General features: G+C 47.8%; 1 protein-coding gene across 4 annotated transcripts in view; it reads left to right on the top strand.

Moving 5' to 3' along the window:
- The window catches only part of IPCEF1 (interaction protein for cytohesin exchange factors 1), a 216,134-nt gene that overhangs the window by 40,459 nt on the left and 156,919 nt on the right, over nt 1-18,756 (top strand). For all 4 annotated transcript variants that reach the window (XM_066596103.1, XM_066596105.1, XM_066596107.1 and 1 more), the window contains exon 2: nt 2,959-2,990. In XM_066596103.1, coding sequence (XP_066452200.1) covers nt 2,964-2,990 — 27 coding nt within the window. In that variant the 5' untranslated portion in view covers nt 2,959-2,963. The remainder of the gene's footprint in view (nt 1-2,958; nt 2,991-18,756) is intronic.

Raw genomic sequence — 18,756 nt, forward strand, 5'->3', positions numbered from 1 at the left:
TTAAAATTAATTTGAACTGTGCTAAACAGTGTTTCAGCACAGTTCCCAACTGCAGTATGCCGCTCTTTGGCCTTCTTCAAAGAGAAGTGCAAGGATTTTAATTTGTGCCCAACTTCTTTTCAAAGCTAGTGGCAACACTTCATTAGTAACTTACCGTTGTATCGCTCAGTCTCCTAGGCTGTTCACATGGGGTAAATGTAAATGAAAATCCACATCAGAAATCAGCGTGGTTGCCATAGATTTCTGACATAGATTTTCATTTTTTCGAGCTGCAGATCCGCATGCAGATCTAGCACAGTCAATGGAAAAAATCAGCACGTGATTTTTCCAATGCAGAATTCAACTTAAGAAGTCACATGCCACTTCTTTTACTTCCGCAATTAGATTTCAAGTTTGCATGCAGAAAAAAACACACTGTAGACACTCTCATCCAGGTTTTCATTAAAACTAATGAGAGATGTCAGGTGCAAATTTCGCTGTGGATTTCATGTGGAATTAGTGCATATTTCACTTTAAATCTGCAGTGAAAAACACTACGTGAACATGGTCTTAAGTGACCCATTGACATAGCATAGGCAGCTTGGGTGATATGGTGTTAAAGGGGTTGTCTCGCGAAAGCAAGTGGGGTTATGCACTTTTGTATGGCCATATTAATGCACTTTGTAATATACATCGTGCATTAAATATGAGCCATACAGAAGTTATTCACTTACCTGCTCCGTTGCTGGCGTCCCCGTCGCCATGGTGCCGTCTAACTTCAGCGTCTAATCGCCCGATTAGACGCGCTTGCGCAGATGGGTCTTTTCCCTTCGGCTCGGTCCGGCAGCAGCGGCGTTCTGGCTCCGCCCCCTTGTACACGTCATCGCGTAGCTCCGCCCCGTCACACGTGCCGATTCCAGCCTCCTGATTATCTGGAACCGGCACACGTGATGGGGCGGAGCTACGCGATGACGCGTACAAGGGGGCGGAGCCAGAACGCCGCTGCTGCCGGACCGAGCCGAAGGGAAAAGACCCATCTGCGCAAGCGCGTCTAATCGGGCGATTAGACGCTGAAGTTAGACGGCACCATGGCGACGGGGACGCCAGCAACGGAGCAGGTAAGTGAATAACTTCTGTATGGCTCATATTTAATGCACGATGTATATTACAAAGTGCATTAATATGACCATACAGAAGTGCATAACCCCACTTGCTATCGCGAGACAACCCCTTTAAGTGATCAAGGGGACAATCCCCAAGACTTATATTCCTCCTCTCACACTGTAATAATTTTCCTTTGTCCTGCCTGTGTTTGTGCCCTCCTATGTGCCCCCACAGTTATAGTGCTCTTCTTTGTGTCCCCACACAATCTTAGTTCTATTTTACCTGCTCATGAGGATCTTCATTTCCCATACTGTAGAAAAACCTGCAAGAACTCCCCCTATGGCTGCCTGTCCACGGGTGTTTTGGCATTGCGTTCCCCACTGCGATAATCCGGCTGTGGGGAACGCAGTGCATGCTTTCCATAGCATTGCTATGGAAAGTGCAGCGCCCCTGTCCACTAGCAGAGAATCATAGCGATTCTCCTGTCGCGGCCAGCTAATCGCAGCATGCTGCGAATTGCCACGATTCACCGCAATGAGCCTATCTGTTAGACAGGCTCACAGTGAAGATCCGTCCTCTGGCTCTTGCTCCCCGGCGCAATGCTCGTGGACAGGCAGCCTACAACAGTAGAGCCTGAAGCCTGACTCTTCCTACTCATTCCGCAGTTTGTTTAGCAGCTCTCTTATACATGTGATCATCACATCAAAGCAACAAAGGTATCTCTTCCTCTGCTCTTCTATAGGAATCAGTTGACTGCCTACTTTGACTGTAGGCTGGTCTGGTGCCCCCCTCCTCATTGCTCTCGGGCCACAAGCCCCTCCAGTCTCCCTAGCTGCACCCCTGGGTTGAGCTATGTTAATTAGGAATTAATGTAGGAGTTACTCTGTGCATTTGGACTCTGCTATGACTAAGTTTCACCTGCTTGAATTGAAACATAAAAAGAATCCAACAAGCGCAAAACAGAGCATAGACAGTGTATAATTGTAGTGCACAGTTAGCTTTAGGCATCAACAGTATATATTCAGACAAACTCCTTAGATTAATTCTCCCCTCTCTAATGATAGCACTCACTCTGCTGGTAGTTTACCTCTAAATCGGCTTTCATACTAGGGTTTTTTATACAATCTGAAGCTTTGCGGTTGCATGAGCCGCCAATTTTCCACAGCACTAGTGATGAGCTGTACTTGTACCTCAGTTTCTGAGTCACAGATCACTCGCTTGTAGGTGAAAGCAGAGCTCGCTTGCTGGACCACTTCACTAGTCCTTACAACTAACATTGTATCTACTAAACAGAAAACGGGTAGAAAACACAGTGTACAGTATACTTGGTTTTCAGGAGACGTCCACTTGTGGAAATACCACTCGGTGACCTGTCATTTTGTTTGTATAGCTACTTAGAATCAAAGATAGGCCGGGCTCACACAAACAGGTTGGATTCTGCTTGTCCAGAAAACCTGCGAGTGTTCACGGAAACGAATTGTGAATAGTCTCTCTCTCACAATATCTCTCACTCGATAGAAAAGCACCAAAATTCCAACTTTTGCATCTGGTCTCGTAGCAAATTGCGAGTGAATCCGTGGACGTACGCAATGTTAATTGTGTATGCATTACAGATTGCTAACATCCATAGAGATCAATGGAGCCCATACACGTGGAATCCACGCTAAAATACAGCATGCTGCGATTTTCTTCCATTCACGGAAATTGCAATTCTTACCCGCACGTCTGAGCAAACTGACAAAAGTCCATACCTTTCAATGTCCATGTATTACCATGTATCATCCGCATGGATGGTGATCGCGGAATGGCCATATATGTAATTTTAAAATCACAAATTTAGTTGAAATTGATCTTGTTGATTCTGTTTCATTGTAGGTGTAATGATGGCTTCTGAGGGAACTGAAGAGGTGAGCATCCCAATGTCACATATTCAATAAATGTATTCTACTAGTTTTATAATTTTCTATTGAAAACTTCTCCAATCAAAACATGGTCAGCCTAAAAATGGTAATTTCAAGCTGGAGGTTAATTACTAGAGATGAGCGAACACGTTCGGCTCCGCCCCTTTTTCGCCCGAACACCGAACTTTGCGAACACTTCAGTGTTCGGGCGAAAAAGTTCGGGGGCCGCCGTGGCAGCGCGGGGGGGTGCGGCGGGGAGTGGGGGGGAGAGGGAGAGAGAGAGGGCTCCCCCCTGTTCCCCGCTACTGCCGCCCGCGCCGCCGCGCATCTTCCCACCCCCCGGCGGCACCCGGACACTTACGCGCGAACACTGCAGTGTTCGGCAAAGCCGGTGTCCGGGTGCGGATGTGTCCGTAACGGACACGTTCGCTCATCCCTATTAATTACCCATATCACATGAAGGTATATTAGTGGGTATTTTTCTTGTTAAATGCTGTTAAATATATCTTTGCATTTCTAGGTTTTATATAGTATATCAAGTTAGACACTCAAAATTCAGCAACTGATAAAAGAGCTGTGTTTTAGATAGAACTGTTTTAAACATTAACACATGGATGAAAAGTTTTCTGGTGATTCTCAGAACTGGAGACATGCGAAATAAATACTGGAAGACATTTTTTACACTTACTGTTAATAAAACTATTGATGAACAGCAGGGGAGGATTGAATGTTCAGGCAATCCACACGACCCACAAATTGCACCATATGTTTATTGAGGAGCTCCATTTTTCTTTTATGGTTCTGCAAATCCCATTCTTTATCTTAGAGTTGTGAAACACACCTTAAAGGGGTTGTCAGACATATTTTTTCTTTAAAATCAAGTTCTCCATCATACAAAATAACAAACTAGCATATATCCGCCTCTTCCGACTCTGTACATCTCCCACGCCGGTAGTTTCAGGTCTTCACTGTGATGTAATGTTTACAGGCTACAGCAGCTTGTGCACAGGACATCACAGGCTGCTGCAGTTAATCACAGATTTGCAATTACCAGTGCCATTCACTACTCAGGGGCCAGAGTTAACTGCTTCCACTTTATAGCCCTGTGTGCTGTGGCACTGAAAGTGTGTGTCTGATCAGCTGATCAGCCAGGGTACAGAGCGGTGGACTGTTGATGACCTATCTTGAAGATAGGTCATCAATAATATTTGCCCCAAAGACTCCTTTAAGGCTTAGTGGACCTTTAAACTGTTTTTAACTTTGTAAGTTAGGATCCATTACATTGCAGTTTCTACTTAACACTGAATTTATTTTAGTTTTTTTCTCTTAATTTAGCATTGTTTTTCAGGATACAATTTCAATTCCAAATCACTGCAGTAATATGTAAATAGTATGACAGTGGTGATTTGGCATTCTACGTGACATCACATGGCTATAAAGCCATATCTTGTAACAACTCCAGCAATCTTAAAACAATATTTTGTATTAATTTATTCTTAAATACTGGGAATCCTACCATTAAAAATTCTTTTTAAAAAAAGAAAAATGTTGGATTTTGAGAACCTATTTTATCATATTGCGATACAATTTGACTGCTTTTATCTTAGCGTGCTTATCTGTTAGTGTTTATTATCCTTAGGTGGCTTCACATGAGCGTGTTTTTGTGCATGCATACGCACTCACAAAAACACTCGTCTGTTACATCCAATGCATTCCCTATGGTGTGTTCACATGTCCGTGTTTTACAGGCGTGCGCCTGTAAAGAGAGGACATGTGTGCACTATAGGGAATGCGTGCATTGCCTGTAAATGGAGCCAATGGTCTGCCGGCACCCCTTAATTGTTTTTCAGGGAAGAGCTTTAAATATAAGCTCTTCCCTGAAAAACAACCATTTTAGTGTAAAAATAAAATAATTAAAAAAAAAAAAATATATATATATACTTATCTGTCCGCCGCTGCTGTGTCCCCCGCAGGGATGAAGAACACATCTGTCGAATGAAGCAGATGTTTTCTTTATCCCTGCGGGGATTAAAGAATTCCCTGCTGCACCTGTCTCAGACGTAACAGATGCAGCAAAGGAATTCTAAATCCTCGCGGGGAATAAAGAATCACAGATGACAGCTGTGGTAGGGGATCCAGCTGCCGGCACCCCGTAATTGTTTCTCAGGGAAGGGCTTTAAATATAAGCCAAAGTAGTGTTAAAAATAATAAAAACCACATACTTGAGTATCTTCAGCTGCCGGGGCTCAGCCGTGTCCTCTCTGCACTGTCCCCGACTCTGCAATGCAGTTCTCACAGCAGACGGGGAATTAAAATCCCTACCTTCTGAAAGAGCTGCTTGTGATTGGTTGAGCGCCTCAGCCAATCACGGGCAGCTCTCGCCTGAGAGAATGGCAATGTCCCTATAGATGCAAGGCATTTTTTTCTCAAAACCGCCTTGAATCACTTCAGGAAAGTAGCAACGCTTCAGCATGGCTGACAGCCTCGGTCGAGAATCATAGAGTTTCTCCTATTGTTTGCAATGGGAGACCTTGCATGTGGCACGATGCTGCCGCTGACCTTATTGAAAACAATGGGAAATGCAATGCGAGAGCACACACAAAGATAGGACGTGCCGCCATTTGTATCCTGCATTGCATCGCATTCAAAGGCATGGGGTTCATATTTGTGCAAGATTTGTGCATCTCTTAGAGGTTAAATAGATGCTCTCTGAACATTTAAACAGACTGAAGGACATGACAGGTTTACTGCAACTAAAATCAGCCTGCAGTTACATTTTTAGGAAATGGAAGATATAGAAAGTATCGCTAGTTTTTGCAGCATGAAATATTTTTAACATTTCTTTATCTGGCTAATTTCAGAATTTTATGGATACATGTAATAATTTAGCTTCCATCATATAAATTACTCAATCAGAAAAGAAAAATGAAAGATTAAAATAATACTTTAAGGAGCACATCATACAGGAAAGCGATGCTTTCTAATTTAATTTAATGTGATTGATTTTATCTGTAGTCTTAATAAAGAAAAAGATTACAATTTTACAGTCACAACTAACTCAAAAATTAAGGAAGGCAAGTGTATTAAATGGGGTTTCCAAGTAGTTGTTTTTTTGTTAAAACCCTGTTCCCATATTAGTTAAATAACTAACTAACTGGCATGTACTCCCCTCTCCTTGCTCCATGCTGTGTCCTGCGCCACCGCTCTCCCATCTGATGTCACATTTACAGGCTGCCCCAGCCTCTTTATGGGATGTCACAGGCTGCTGCAGCCCATGACAGAGCTCAGTGATCGATTTCTATGTGCTGTCATTGGCTGCGGCAGCCTGTAACGTCTTGTAAACAAACAACTGTAGCAGAGGACTGAGCAGAGGCGCGGAGGATGCAGGGAAAGTGAATATATGCTGGTTAGTTATTTTACTGCTTGGGGAAAGGGGTTTTAACCTTATATTGTTTGATTCACATACCTGGTAAATCAAGCACAAATGTTTTGAACACAGATATTTACTTACTGATTACTAAAGGTCCATAAAGGGGTCGCACAGTGTTTGAAAAACTTTACTGATTTCTTCCAGAAACAGCAAGACACCTGTCCAATGGTTGAGTCTTGGCCCCATAGCCATGGAGAGCCTTCTTTCCTTACGAGGGGCCCCACGGACAGATTTTTAGGGGTTCTTTTAAAAGTGGCATACACAACTGTAATATTCATCATGGAAGGATTGAGATCCCCATAGAGAACAAAAACAAGTGCCCTTGTGGCCTAAAATATACTGGCAGGGCTACAGATGCTTTTAGAATAAATGCTAACCAACATTGTTCCAATATTCAGAATTTTTTCAAAAACACAGTATATCCCAGCATTTCTCCATCTCCCACAACAAAGAGGCCTCTTTAATACACATTACTCCACTGGAAACACTGGACATTTTCCTAAATTAAAATTCAAAGAGATGTATTGAATATTCCGTCTCAATACTCTCCCACCAAATAGTCTTAACAAGGGCCTGGAGAAGATTTAATGATAATCCTAATCCAATATGGATTAAAATTTTCTTTGTATCCTCTGCAATGGTTGAGTCAAGTACTGCAGCTCAGCTCCATCAAAGCGAATGGGGTCGAGCAGCAATACAACACACACCCTGTGGACAGTTATATTGCCATTTTTTGGAAGAAAGCATTGATGTTTTTCTAATGCTGGAGGGAGTTTAACCCATTGAGGACCAAGCACAGTAAATTTACGGCGCTTGGTCGCAGGCTTTAATCCTAGCTGATAGTAAAAATACAGCACGGGATTAAAGCCCCAATCAGAAGCAGGACAGGTTGTCGTAACCCAGAGGGGAAGGGAGAAGTGGTTTATAACCCCTTCTGCCTCCTTCTTTCTTTAGTACACAGTGCTCAATGAGTGCTATGTACTGAAGAGTGAAAGTGGAAGTGTTTCTTCCACTATGCGAGCCGGCAGTCATGTGACTGTCGGGATCCCCTAGCACAGCAGAGCTACAGGGTTCTAGCAGACCCAGATTAACTGTGCCAGTGACTATGGTCACTACAGGGGGATGTTTTCCCCTGTAACTAAGGCTCCTGTGGATGCACCAGCTGCAGTGAAAAAATGTCAAAGAAAAAAGAAAAACAATGCAAATGTCCCCCAGAGGTCTTATATGACGTTATAGGGGACAGAGATAGTAAAAAAAATAATTGCATTAATAAGTAAAACAAAATTACAGAATAAAATAACCCAAAGCCAATGCCAACCAAAACCGTCGCCGAATGCGCCCTGTAATTTAAAACCATACATATTATACATCAAAATATCCAAAACAAAATGAGGAACCCATTCCTATACTTTAGTTAAGCATAAACATTAGGGATGAGCGAGCATACTTGTCCGAGCTTGATACTCGTTCGAGTATTAGGGTGTTCAAGATGCTTGTTACTTGAGACGAGCACCACGCGATGTTCAAGTTACTTTCACTTTCATCTCTGAGAAATTTGCGCGCTTTTCTGGCCAATAGAAAGAAATGGAAGGCATTACAACTTCCTCCTGTGATGTTCTAGCCCTATACCACCCCCCTGCAGTGAGTGGCTGGGGAGATCAGGTGTCACCTGAGTATTTAAATCTGCCCCGCCCGCGGCTCGCCACAGATGCATGCTGACAGAGATCAGGGAAAGTGCTGCTGATACTGATGCTGCTATAGGGAGAGTGTTAGGTGTTATTTTAGTCTTCAAGAACCCCAACGGTCCTTCTTAGTGCCACATCTGACCGTGTGCAGTACTGTTGAGGCTGATTTTAGCAGTGTTGCACAATTTTTTTTTTTTGTATATCGGGCGTGCAGACCATAGCGTCCTCAGTCTGCAGTCATTTTACTCAGTATAGGGGCAGTACTGGTGAGGCAGGGAAAGAGGTATACTGGCTATATAGGCAGTGGGCGTTTTCCCCAAAACTTCCAAAAAATAGAATATTAGGCCTGCCTGTCACTGCCTTCAGTTTACTGCGTCTCTGCTGGGGGTAGTAGTTGTTGAATTAATACCCAGCCTTGCGCATAATTGTTGCCTGCCTCTGCAGTGCGATACGTACGCGAAGTCAGCCTTCAACAGGGCAATCGAAATACAGTGTATATCACAGGCAGTGGGCTTTTTCCCAAAAAGTTCAAAAAAATACAATATTAGGCCTGCCTGTCACTGCCTTCAGTTTACTGCGTCTCTGCTGGGGGTAGTCGTTGTTGAATTAATACCCAGCCTTGCACATAATTGTTGCCTGCCTCTGCAGTGCGATACGTACGCGAAGTCAGCCTCCAACAGGGCAATCGAAATACAGTGCATATCACAGGCAGTGGGCTTTCCCCCAAAAAGTTCAAAAAAATAGAATATTAGGCCTGCCTGTCACTGCCTTCAGTTTACTGTGTCTCTGCTGGGAGTAGTAGTTGTTGAATTAATACCCAGCCTTGCGCATAATTGTTGCCTGCCTCTGCAGTGCGTTACGTACGCGAAGTCAGCCTCCAACAGGGCAATCGAAATACAGTGCCAAGATTTGGCCTGCCTGTCAGTGCCTTCTGTTTACAGCGTCTCTGCTGGGGGTAGTAGTTGGTGAATTAATACTCAGCCTTGCGCATAATTGTTTCCTGCCTCTGCAGTGCGTTATGTACGCGAAGTCAGCCTCCAACAGGGAAATCGAAATACAGTGCATATCACAGGCAGTGTGGTTGTTCCCACCAAGTTAAAAAATATACAAGATTTGGCCTGCCTGTCAGTGCCTTCCGTTTACAGCGTCTCTGCTGGATGTAGTAGTTGGTGAATTAATACCCAGCCTTGCGCATAATTGTTGCCTGCCTCTGCAGTGCGTTACGTACGCGAAGTCAGCCTCCAACAGGGCAATCGAAATACAGTGCATATCACAGGCAGTGTGGTTGTTCCCACAAAGTTTAAAAATATACAAGATTTGGCCTGCTTGTCAGTGCCTTCCGTTTACAGCATCTCTGCTGGGGGTAGTAGTTGTTGAATTAATACCCAGCCTTGCGCATAATTGTTGCCTGCCTCTGCAGTGCGTTACGTACGCGAAGTCAGCCTCCAACAAGGAAATCGAAATACAGTGTATATCACAGGCAGTGGGCTTTTTCCCAAAAACTTCCAAAAAATACAATATTAGGCCTGCCTGTCACTGCCTTCAGTTTACTGCGTCTCTGCTGGGGGTAGTAGTTGTTGAATTAATACACAGCCTTGCGCATAATTGTTGCCTGCCTCTGCAGTGCGTTACGTACGCGAAGTCAGCCTCCAACAGGGAAATCGAAATACATTGTATATCACAGGCAGTGGGCTTTTTCCCAAAAACTTCCAAAAAAAACAATATTAGGCCTGCCTGTCACTGCCTTCAGTTTACTGTGTCTCTGCTGGGGGTAGTAATTGTTGAATTAATACACAGCCTTGCGCATAATTGTTGCCTGCCTCTGCAGTGCGTTACGTACGCGAAGTCAGCCTCCAACAGGGCAATCGAAATACAGTGCATATCACAGGCAGTGTGGTTGTTCCCACCAAGTTAAAAAACATACAAGATTTGGCCTGCCTGTCAGTGCCTTCCGTTTACAGCGTCTCTGCTGGGTGTAGTAGTTGGTGAATTAATACCCAGCCTTGCGCATAATTGTTTCCTGCCTCTGCAGTGCGTTACGTACGCGAAGTCAGCCTCCAACCACAGGCCAATAAGCGGCACATTTAATTACAGCGTTCTGTTTCTGCTAATCTCGTAATACACCATGCTGAGGGGTAGGGGTAGGCCTAGAGAACGTGGACGGGGGCGAGGACGTGGAGGTCCAAGTCAGGGTGTGGGCAAAGGCCGAGCTCCTGGTCCAGGTGTATCGCAGCCGACTGCTGCGGGATTAGGAGAGAGGCAAGTTTCAGGGGTCCCCAGATTCATCTCACAATTAATGGGTCCACGCGGTAGACCTGTATTAGAAACTGAGCAGTGTGAGCAGGTCCTGTCGTGGATGGCAGAAAGTGCATCCAGCAATCTATCGACCACCCAGTCTTCTACGCCGTCCACAGCTGCAACTCTGAATCCTCTGGCTGCTGCTCCTCCTTCCTCCCAGCCTCCTCACTCCATGAAAATGACACATTCAGAGGAGCAGGCAGACTCCCAGGAACTGTTCTCAGGCCCCGCCCAGATTGGGCAGCAATGGTTCCTCTCCCACCGGAGGAGTTTGTCGTGACCGATGCCCAACCTTTGGAAAGTTCCCGGGGTCCTGGGGATGAGGCTGGGGACTTCCGGCAACTGTCTCAAGAGCTTTCACTGGGTGAGGAGGACGATGACGATGAGACACAGTTGTCTATCAGTGAGGTAGTAGTAAGGGCAGTAAGTCCGAGGGAGGAGCGCACAGAGGATTCGGAGGAAGAGCAGCTGGACGATGAGGTGACTGACCCCACCTGGTTTGCTAAGCCTACTGAGGACAGGTCTTCAGAGGGGGAAGCAAGTGCAACAGCAGGGCAGGTTGGAAGAGGCAGTGCGGTGGCCAGGGGTAGAGGCAGGGCCAGACCGAATAATCCACCAACTGTTTCCCAAAGCGCCCCCTTGCGCCATGCCACCCTGCAGAGGCCGAGGTGCTCAAAGGTGTGGCAGTTTTTCACTGAGAGTGCAGACGACCGACGAACTGTGGTGTACAAGGTATGTCGCGCCAAGATCAGCCGGGGAGCCACCACCACCAGCCTCACCACCACCAGCATGCGCAGGCATATGATGGCCAAGCACCCCACAAGGTGGGACGAAGGCCGTTCACCGCCTCCGGTTTGCACCACTGACTCTCCCCCTGTGCCCCAACCTGCCACTGAGATCCAACCCCCCTCATAGGACGCAGGCACGACCGTCTCCCGGCCTGCACTCACACGCTCACCTCCGCTGTCCTCGGCCCCATCCAGCAATGTCTCTCAGCGCAGCGTCCAGCCGTCGCTAGCGCAACTGTTTGAGCGCAAGCGCAAGTACGACGCCACGCACCCGCACGCTCAAGCGTTAAACGTGCACATAGCCAAATTGATCAGCCTGGAGATGCTGCCGTATAGGCTTGTGGAAACGGAGGCTTTCAAAAACATTATGGCGGCGGCGGCGGCCCCGCGCTACTCGGTTCCCAGTCACCACTACTTTTCCCGATGTGCCGTCCCAGCCCTGCACGACCACGTCTCCCGCAACATTGTACGCGCCCTCACCAACGCGGTTACTGGCAAGGTCCACTTAACAACGGACACGTGGACAAGCACAGGTGGGCAGGGCCACTATATCTCCCTGACGGCACATTGGGTGAATTTAGTGGAGGCTGGGACCGAGTCAGAGCCTGCGACTGCTCACGTCCTACCCACCCCCAGAATTGCAGGCCCCAGCTCGGTGGTGGTATCTGCGGCGGTGTATGCTTCCTCCACTAAACCACCCTCCTCCTCCTCCTAAGCAACCTCTGTCTCGCAATCAAGATGTGTCAGCAGCAGCACGTCGCCAGCAGTCGGTGTCGCGCGGGGTGGCAGCACAGCGGTGGGCAAGCGCCAGCAGGCCGTGCTGAAACTACTCAGCTTAGAAGAGAAGAGGCACATGGCCCACGAACTGCTGCAGGGTCTGACAGAGCAGACCGACCGCTGGCTTTCGCCGCTGAGCCTCCAACCGGGCATGGTCGTGTGTGACAACGGCCTTAACCTGGTGGCGGCTCTGCAGCTCGGCAGCCTCACGCATGTGCCATGCCTGGCCCACGTCTTTAATTTGGTGGTTCAGCGGTTTCTGAAAAGCTACCCACGATTGTCAGACCTGCTCGGAAAGGTGCGCCGGGTCAGCACACATTTCCGCAAGTCCAACATGGACGCTGCCACCCTGCGACCCTGCAACATCGGTTTAATCTGCCAGTGCACCGACTGCTGTGCGACGTGCCCACACGGTGGAACTCTACGCTCCACATATTGACCAGGCTCTATGAGCAGCGTAGATCTATAGTGGAATACCAACTCCAACATGGGCGGTGTAGTGGGAGTCAGCCTCCTCAATACTCTACAGAAGAGTGGGCCTGGTTGGCAGACATCTGCCAGGTCCTTGGAAACTTTAAGGAGTCTACCCAGATGGTGAGCGGCGATGCTGCAATCATTAGCGTCACCATTCCTCTGCTATGCCTCTTGAGAAGTTCCCTGCAAAGCATAAAGGCAGACGCTTTGCGCTCGGAAACGGAGCGGGGTAAGACGGTATGTCGCTGGATAGCGCGTGATTTAAAAAACACTTCCTTCATCTGCCGGGGCACAGCCGCGTCTTCTCCTGCTGTCCCCTGCACTGTGGTGCTGAACTGCTGTCATTCAGCTGAGAGCTGCGCTGAGCCAATCAGAGGTAGCATTCATTCACCCATTCATGAATTCATGAATGGGTGTGAGTGAGATCTGCCTCTGATTGGTCAGGCTGTGACCAATCAGAGGCAGCTCATTCAGCAGGCGGGGATTTTAAATCCCCGGCTGCTGAATACTACAGAGAGCAGTTCAGGAGAACTGCCAGCTGGCCGCAGCTGAACTCCGTCTGCCGGGACCAGGTGAGTATATATATATTTTTTATTTTTACACATTTCTGGATGAATTGCAGGGAAGGGCTTATATATTTAAGCCCTTCCTGAAAATTCATTGTGCGATCGCCGGCAGCCCATTGCTTTCAATGGAGCTGGCTGTATTGCCGGCTCCATTGAATTCAATGGGCTAACATTGTTCTGCCGGGACAAGGTGAGTATATTTTTTTTTACTTTTTACACATTTTAGGATGATTTTCAGGTAAGGGCTTATATTTTTAAGCCCTTCCCGAAAATTCATCCCGCGCTAGCCGGCAGCCCATTGCTTTCAATAGAGCCGGCTTTATTGCCGGCTCCATTGAATTCAATGGTCAGTGCTCGTTTAATCGAGACGAGCACTGCGTGGTGCTCGTCTCGAGTAACGAGCATCTGGAGCACCTCAATACTTGAACGAGCATCAAGCTCGGACGAGTATGCTCGCTCATCTCTATTCCCAAAGACATGATGGTGGCGAGGCCATTTCCCACCAACACGGTTACTGTTAAGGTGCATATAACCACGGACACGTGGAGAGGACACGTAGTGCCTCAAAAACATCCCCCTCCTCCAACAATGAAAACATTCTTGCCAAATACCTTTGCATTGGTCCGTCTGGTGGCAGTCCAAGAATTTCACCTTTACCGACACAACAAGAGAGCCCCCCCACCATCCCCCCGCCACGGCCCACTTAATCCTGGCCACCTTCCGAAAACCAACTAAATAAAACCGCGCTACTAGGTCCGCAGTCGCCACCACATTCCCACCAACGCGGTTACTGTTAAGGTACATATTACCACTCTGACTGGGGCATGCACTGTGGGCCGAAGCACACCTGTATTGTATGTGACGTTAGCTCTGCTGAGCAGGGCACTGCAATGGGATACATTTATGTACCGCCGATGGGTTCCAGGGAGCCACCCATGCTGTGGGTCCACAGGGACTTCACATTAGGGATAAGTACCTGCCAGTGTCTATGTATTAAAAACCCGGGTCAGACTGGGGCATGCAGTGTGGGCCGAAGACCACGTGCATTTAATCGTACGTTACTTCAGCTGTGCTGGGCAATGCAATGGGATATATTTATGTACCGCCGGTGGCTTCCTGGGACCCACCTATGCTGTCGGTCCACACAGAGTTGTAACTCCATGTGTCTACTTGTAAAGAACCCCAGTCTGACTGGGGCATGCAGTGTGGGCCGAAGCCCACCTGCATTAAACCTGACGTTACCTCAGCTGTGCTGGGCACTGCAATGGAATTTATATATGTACCGCCGGTGGGTTCCAGGGAGCCACCCATGCTGTCGGTCCACACGGACTTCATAATAGGGAGTTGTACCTGCCTGTGTCTACTTATAAAAAACCCCGGTCTGACTGGGGCATGCAGTGTGGGCCGAAGCCCACCTGCATTTAATCTGACGTTAGCTTTGCTGTCCAGGGCACTGCAATGGGATATATTTATGTACCGTCGGTGGCTTCCTGGGACCCACCTATGCTGTCGGTCCACACGGAGTTGTAACTGCATGTGTCTACTTATAAAGAACCCCAGTCTGACTGGGGCATGCAGTGTGGGCCGAAGCCCACCTGCATTAAACCTGACGTTACCTCAGCTGTGCTGGGCACTGCAATGGGATTTGTTTATGTACCGCCGGTGGGTTCCAGGGAGCCACCCATGCTGTCGGTGCACACGGAATTCCCATTGTGGAGTTTTCCTGCCTATGACTATTTATAAAAAAACCCAGTCTGACTGGGGCATGCAGTGTGGGCCGAAGCCCACTTGCATTTAATCTGACATTAGCTTTGCTGTCCAGGGCACTGCAATGGGATATAATTATGTACCGTCGGTGGCTTCTTGGGATCCACCTATGCTGTCGGTCCACACGGAGTTGTAACTGCATGTGTCTACTTCTAAAGAACCCCAGTCTGACTGGGGCATGCAGTGTGGGCCGAAGCCCACCTGCATTAAACCTGACGTTACCTCAGCTGTGCTGGGCACTGCAATGGGATTTGTTTATGTACCGCCGGTGGGTTCCAGGGAGCCACCCATGCTGTCGGTGCACACGGAATTCCCATTGCGGAGTTGTACCTGCCTGTGACTATTTATAAAAAACCCCGGTCTGACTGGGGCATGCAGTGTGGGCCGAAGCCCACCTGCATTAAACCTGACGTTACCTCAGCTGTGCTGGGCACTGCAATGGGATTTGTTTATGTACCGCCGGTGGGTTCCAGGGAGCCACCCATGCTGTCGGTGCACACGGAATTCCCATTGCGGAGTTGTACCTGCCTGTGACTATTTATAAAAAACCCCGGTCTGACTGGGGCATGCAGTGTGGGCCGAAGCCCATCTGCATTTAATCTGACGTTAGCTTTGCTGTCCAGGGCACTGCAATGGGATATATTTATGTACCGTCAGTGGCTTCCTGGGACCCACCTATGCTGTCGGTCCACATGGAGTTGTAACTGCATGTGTCTACTTCTAAAGAACCCCAGTCTGACTGGGGCATGCAGTGTGGGCCGAAGCCCACCTGCATTAAACCTGACGTTACCTCAGCTGTGCTGGGCACTGTAATGGGATTTGTTTATGTACCGCCGGTGGGTTCCAGGGAGCCACCCATGCTGTCGGTGCACACGGAATTCCCATTGCGGAGTTGTACCTGCCTGTGACTATTTATAAAAAACCCTGGTCTGACTGGGGCATGCAGTGTGGGCCGAAGCCCACCTGTATTTAATCTGACTTTAGCTCTACTATCCGGGGCACTGCATTAGGACAAACTACAGGAGCAATACAGCGCTAATGAGACGTGCACAGCTACGCTAGCATTGGAGTCCGCTGTAGGCCCGCTATTGCTGAGGGTTTGTGCAGAGGCCTATGTCCTGGGTGCAGTGAAAGTCCGCTTCCTGCCTAGGATTGCTGAAGCTGGGGGCCAAGGCCTATGTTGTGGCCACGGTGCAAGTCTGCCATGTTTGTCCGGTCAGATCAATTTTTGCTTCATGTCTTGGGTTTCCTAGGACCCACCTATGCTGTTGGTGCAAACTTAGCTCCCATTGCGGTGTTTGACCTGTCTGGCACAAAGACACTGACTGACTCGGGTATGGGGCAGAGCGCAGATGGCTTTCCCCTTGCAGTGTGGATTGAGCTATGCGATACCTTGACAGAATGAATAGTGTGTGGCACATGGGTTCCCCATTGCTATGCCCACGTGTGCAGCTCCTGATGGAGGTAGCACAGGATTGGATTTCTCATTGCTTCTGTACAGCATTGTGGGCTATCGCCCCGCCCCTTTTAAAGAGGGTCGCTGCCTGGCCCTGCCAACCCTCTGCAGTTGTGTGCCTGCGGTTCCTCCTCATGGCAGACGCACTTATAAATAGACATGAGGGTGGTGTGGCAATGAGGCCAGCGTGTGGCATGAGGGCAGCTGAAGGCTGCACGGGGACACTTTGGTGTGCGCTGTGGACACTGGGTCGTCCGCGCGCGCGCGGGGGGGGGTTGGGCAGCATGTAACCCAGGAGAAGTGGCAGCGGAGTGTCATGCAGGCAGTGATTGTGCTTTGTTGGAGGTAGTGTGGTGCTTAGCTAAGGTATGCCTTGCTAATGAGGGTTTTTCAGAAGTAAAAATTGTTGGGAGGGGGGGGGCCACTCTTGCCGCTATTGTGGCTGAATAGTGGGACCTGGGAACTTGATATGCAGCCCAACATGTAGCCCCTCGCCTGCCCTATCTGTTTCTGTGTCGTTCGCATCACTTTCTTGAATTTCCCAGATTTTCACAAATGAAAACCCTAGCGAGCATCGGCGATATACAAAAATGCTCGAGTCGACCATTGACTTCAATGGGGTTCGTTTCTCGAAACGAGCCCTCGAGCATCGCAAAAAGTTTGACTCGAGTAACGAGCACCCGAGCATTTTGGTGCTCGCTCATCTGTAATAAACATACTAACGTAAAAATAACTTTAAATGTTAAAAAACTTTTTTTTTTAGCATTTTACCCCGATAAAACTAAAAAATGGAAGAAAAAGTCAGTGAAAAAGATATAAAAAAATTAGCCCTATATGTAAACGGGTAAAAAAACGCTGCAAAAATAATTTTGGTAGCTCAGGGAAAAAAAATAGGGCAGTTAAACCACCACATGGGTAAAATCCCTATAAAGTGTCTGGTTCTTAAGGCGCAAAACAGCCTGGTCCTTAAGGGGTTAAGCAACACTGTAATAAGGGACAAAGGGGAAGTTCCTTGTGAATCTATGATCTGCAAGAAAAAAGCATGGTTTTGTAATTGTTAATGAACTACTTTAATCTTGTGAGTAAATCTTTTATTTGTAACAATAATTTTTATTAATTTTTAAAATTTTGACAAGGAATTGTGTATCAGGTACAACATAGTCTGATTGCAATATAATCAAATATTATACCAAATTAGGTAAATTATAATTCCATATATGTTGTTCTGAATGATAAGAACTCTTAGTTTATGCATGAACTTCTACATCAAAGAAATTACTAATTCAATGATGGCCTGGCCAGGGCCAACCTACAGCCTCCAGGAAACTAATATCCTTTTTTTCCTAGCTACAAATCAAAACATTGCCCAATCGAGGAAACAGGCTTCACTAGATTTTTCAGCAGTAAAACATAGAAGGTATTATTGTATCTTGATGCCACCAGTAAGTACTGGTGGAGACAAAATTGACATGGAGATGATGCCCCCTTTACGTGATTGTCTGCGGATCTGGCTCAGCTGCAGATCCTGGCCGACCACTATAGATATAGTACATCTGCATTCTGCAATGCAGACAGCGTCCCCCGCTGCAGCCGCTGATTGGGGCATCTTCAAGGGGCCCAGAAGCCAGCCCCGCGGTCATCCACCCATGTGTTTTTCACAGGGGGCCCCCACCCCTTTCTATGTGTGCTTCACAGCGCGGCTGCCAGCAGGCCGGACACAGCGCTGGGGGAACAGTCACTGACAGCTGACAGCCACACACTGCAGCAGCAGAACAGGGAGCCGACAGCGGCGCGCGGGACGCTCGATGAGATGGGTTCCCATCCACACAGCATGAAGACAGCACATAGCCAAGAGCTCTGCTAGCAGCGGGCACACACAACTGGATGAGGAGGATAGAGAGGCCACAGTGCCAGGGCTTCGTCACTGACAAGCGGCCCCCGCAGAGTGCAGGAGGAGAGCAGGAATGCCACAGCCGCCGGGCAAGGGGACAGTGAGGAATCATGCACTTACGTCGGGGAGGAGAGTCCAACACACAAGCGGGTAACAGCGGAGGAACACAGCAGCAGCTAGGGAGCGTGGCACCCTCGCATGCCACACCGCTTCAACCACAAAAGCTTTGTAGCTGATTCTAGGACCTTAAGCTATATAGCCAATCGGGACCTAGGGGCGTTCGTCAATGCAAGCCCTATCACACCCCTAGGTTCCGGTGGCGTCAAGATACAATAATACCAATTTAGAATGGATTGGTATTTAATTAATGAAAAAGTAACATCAATAGTCGAAGACAGACATGAAGGGTTTCTGAAAATGTGTATCCCATGGATAAACTACACTCTCTATTCCTAAAATAGCGGCCCCCAAACACCATATAAGTTTCCATTTATAAACACAACCAAATAGCCCTGTACTCCTCCTCTGGACACTGACCCCACGAGATAGGACCCCTGTCCCATTCTGCTGTGTGACAACTTGTGTAGCAGCTTGGTAAGCTACCTGAATAGTTTCTTGTGCAGACTGTGCATTTTCCAGA

This window comes from Eleutherodactylus coqui, chromosome 3, assembly GCF_035609145.1.
Source record: "Eleutherodactylus coqui strain aEleCoq1 chromosome 3, aEleCoq1.hap1, whole genome shotgun sequence".
Taxonomy (NCBI): Eukaryota; Metazoa; Chordata; class Amphibia; order Anura; family Eleutherodactylidae; genus Eleutherodactylus; species Eleutherodactylus coqui.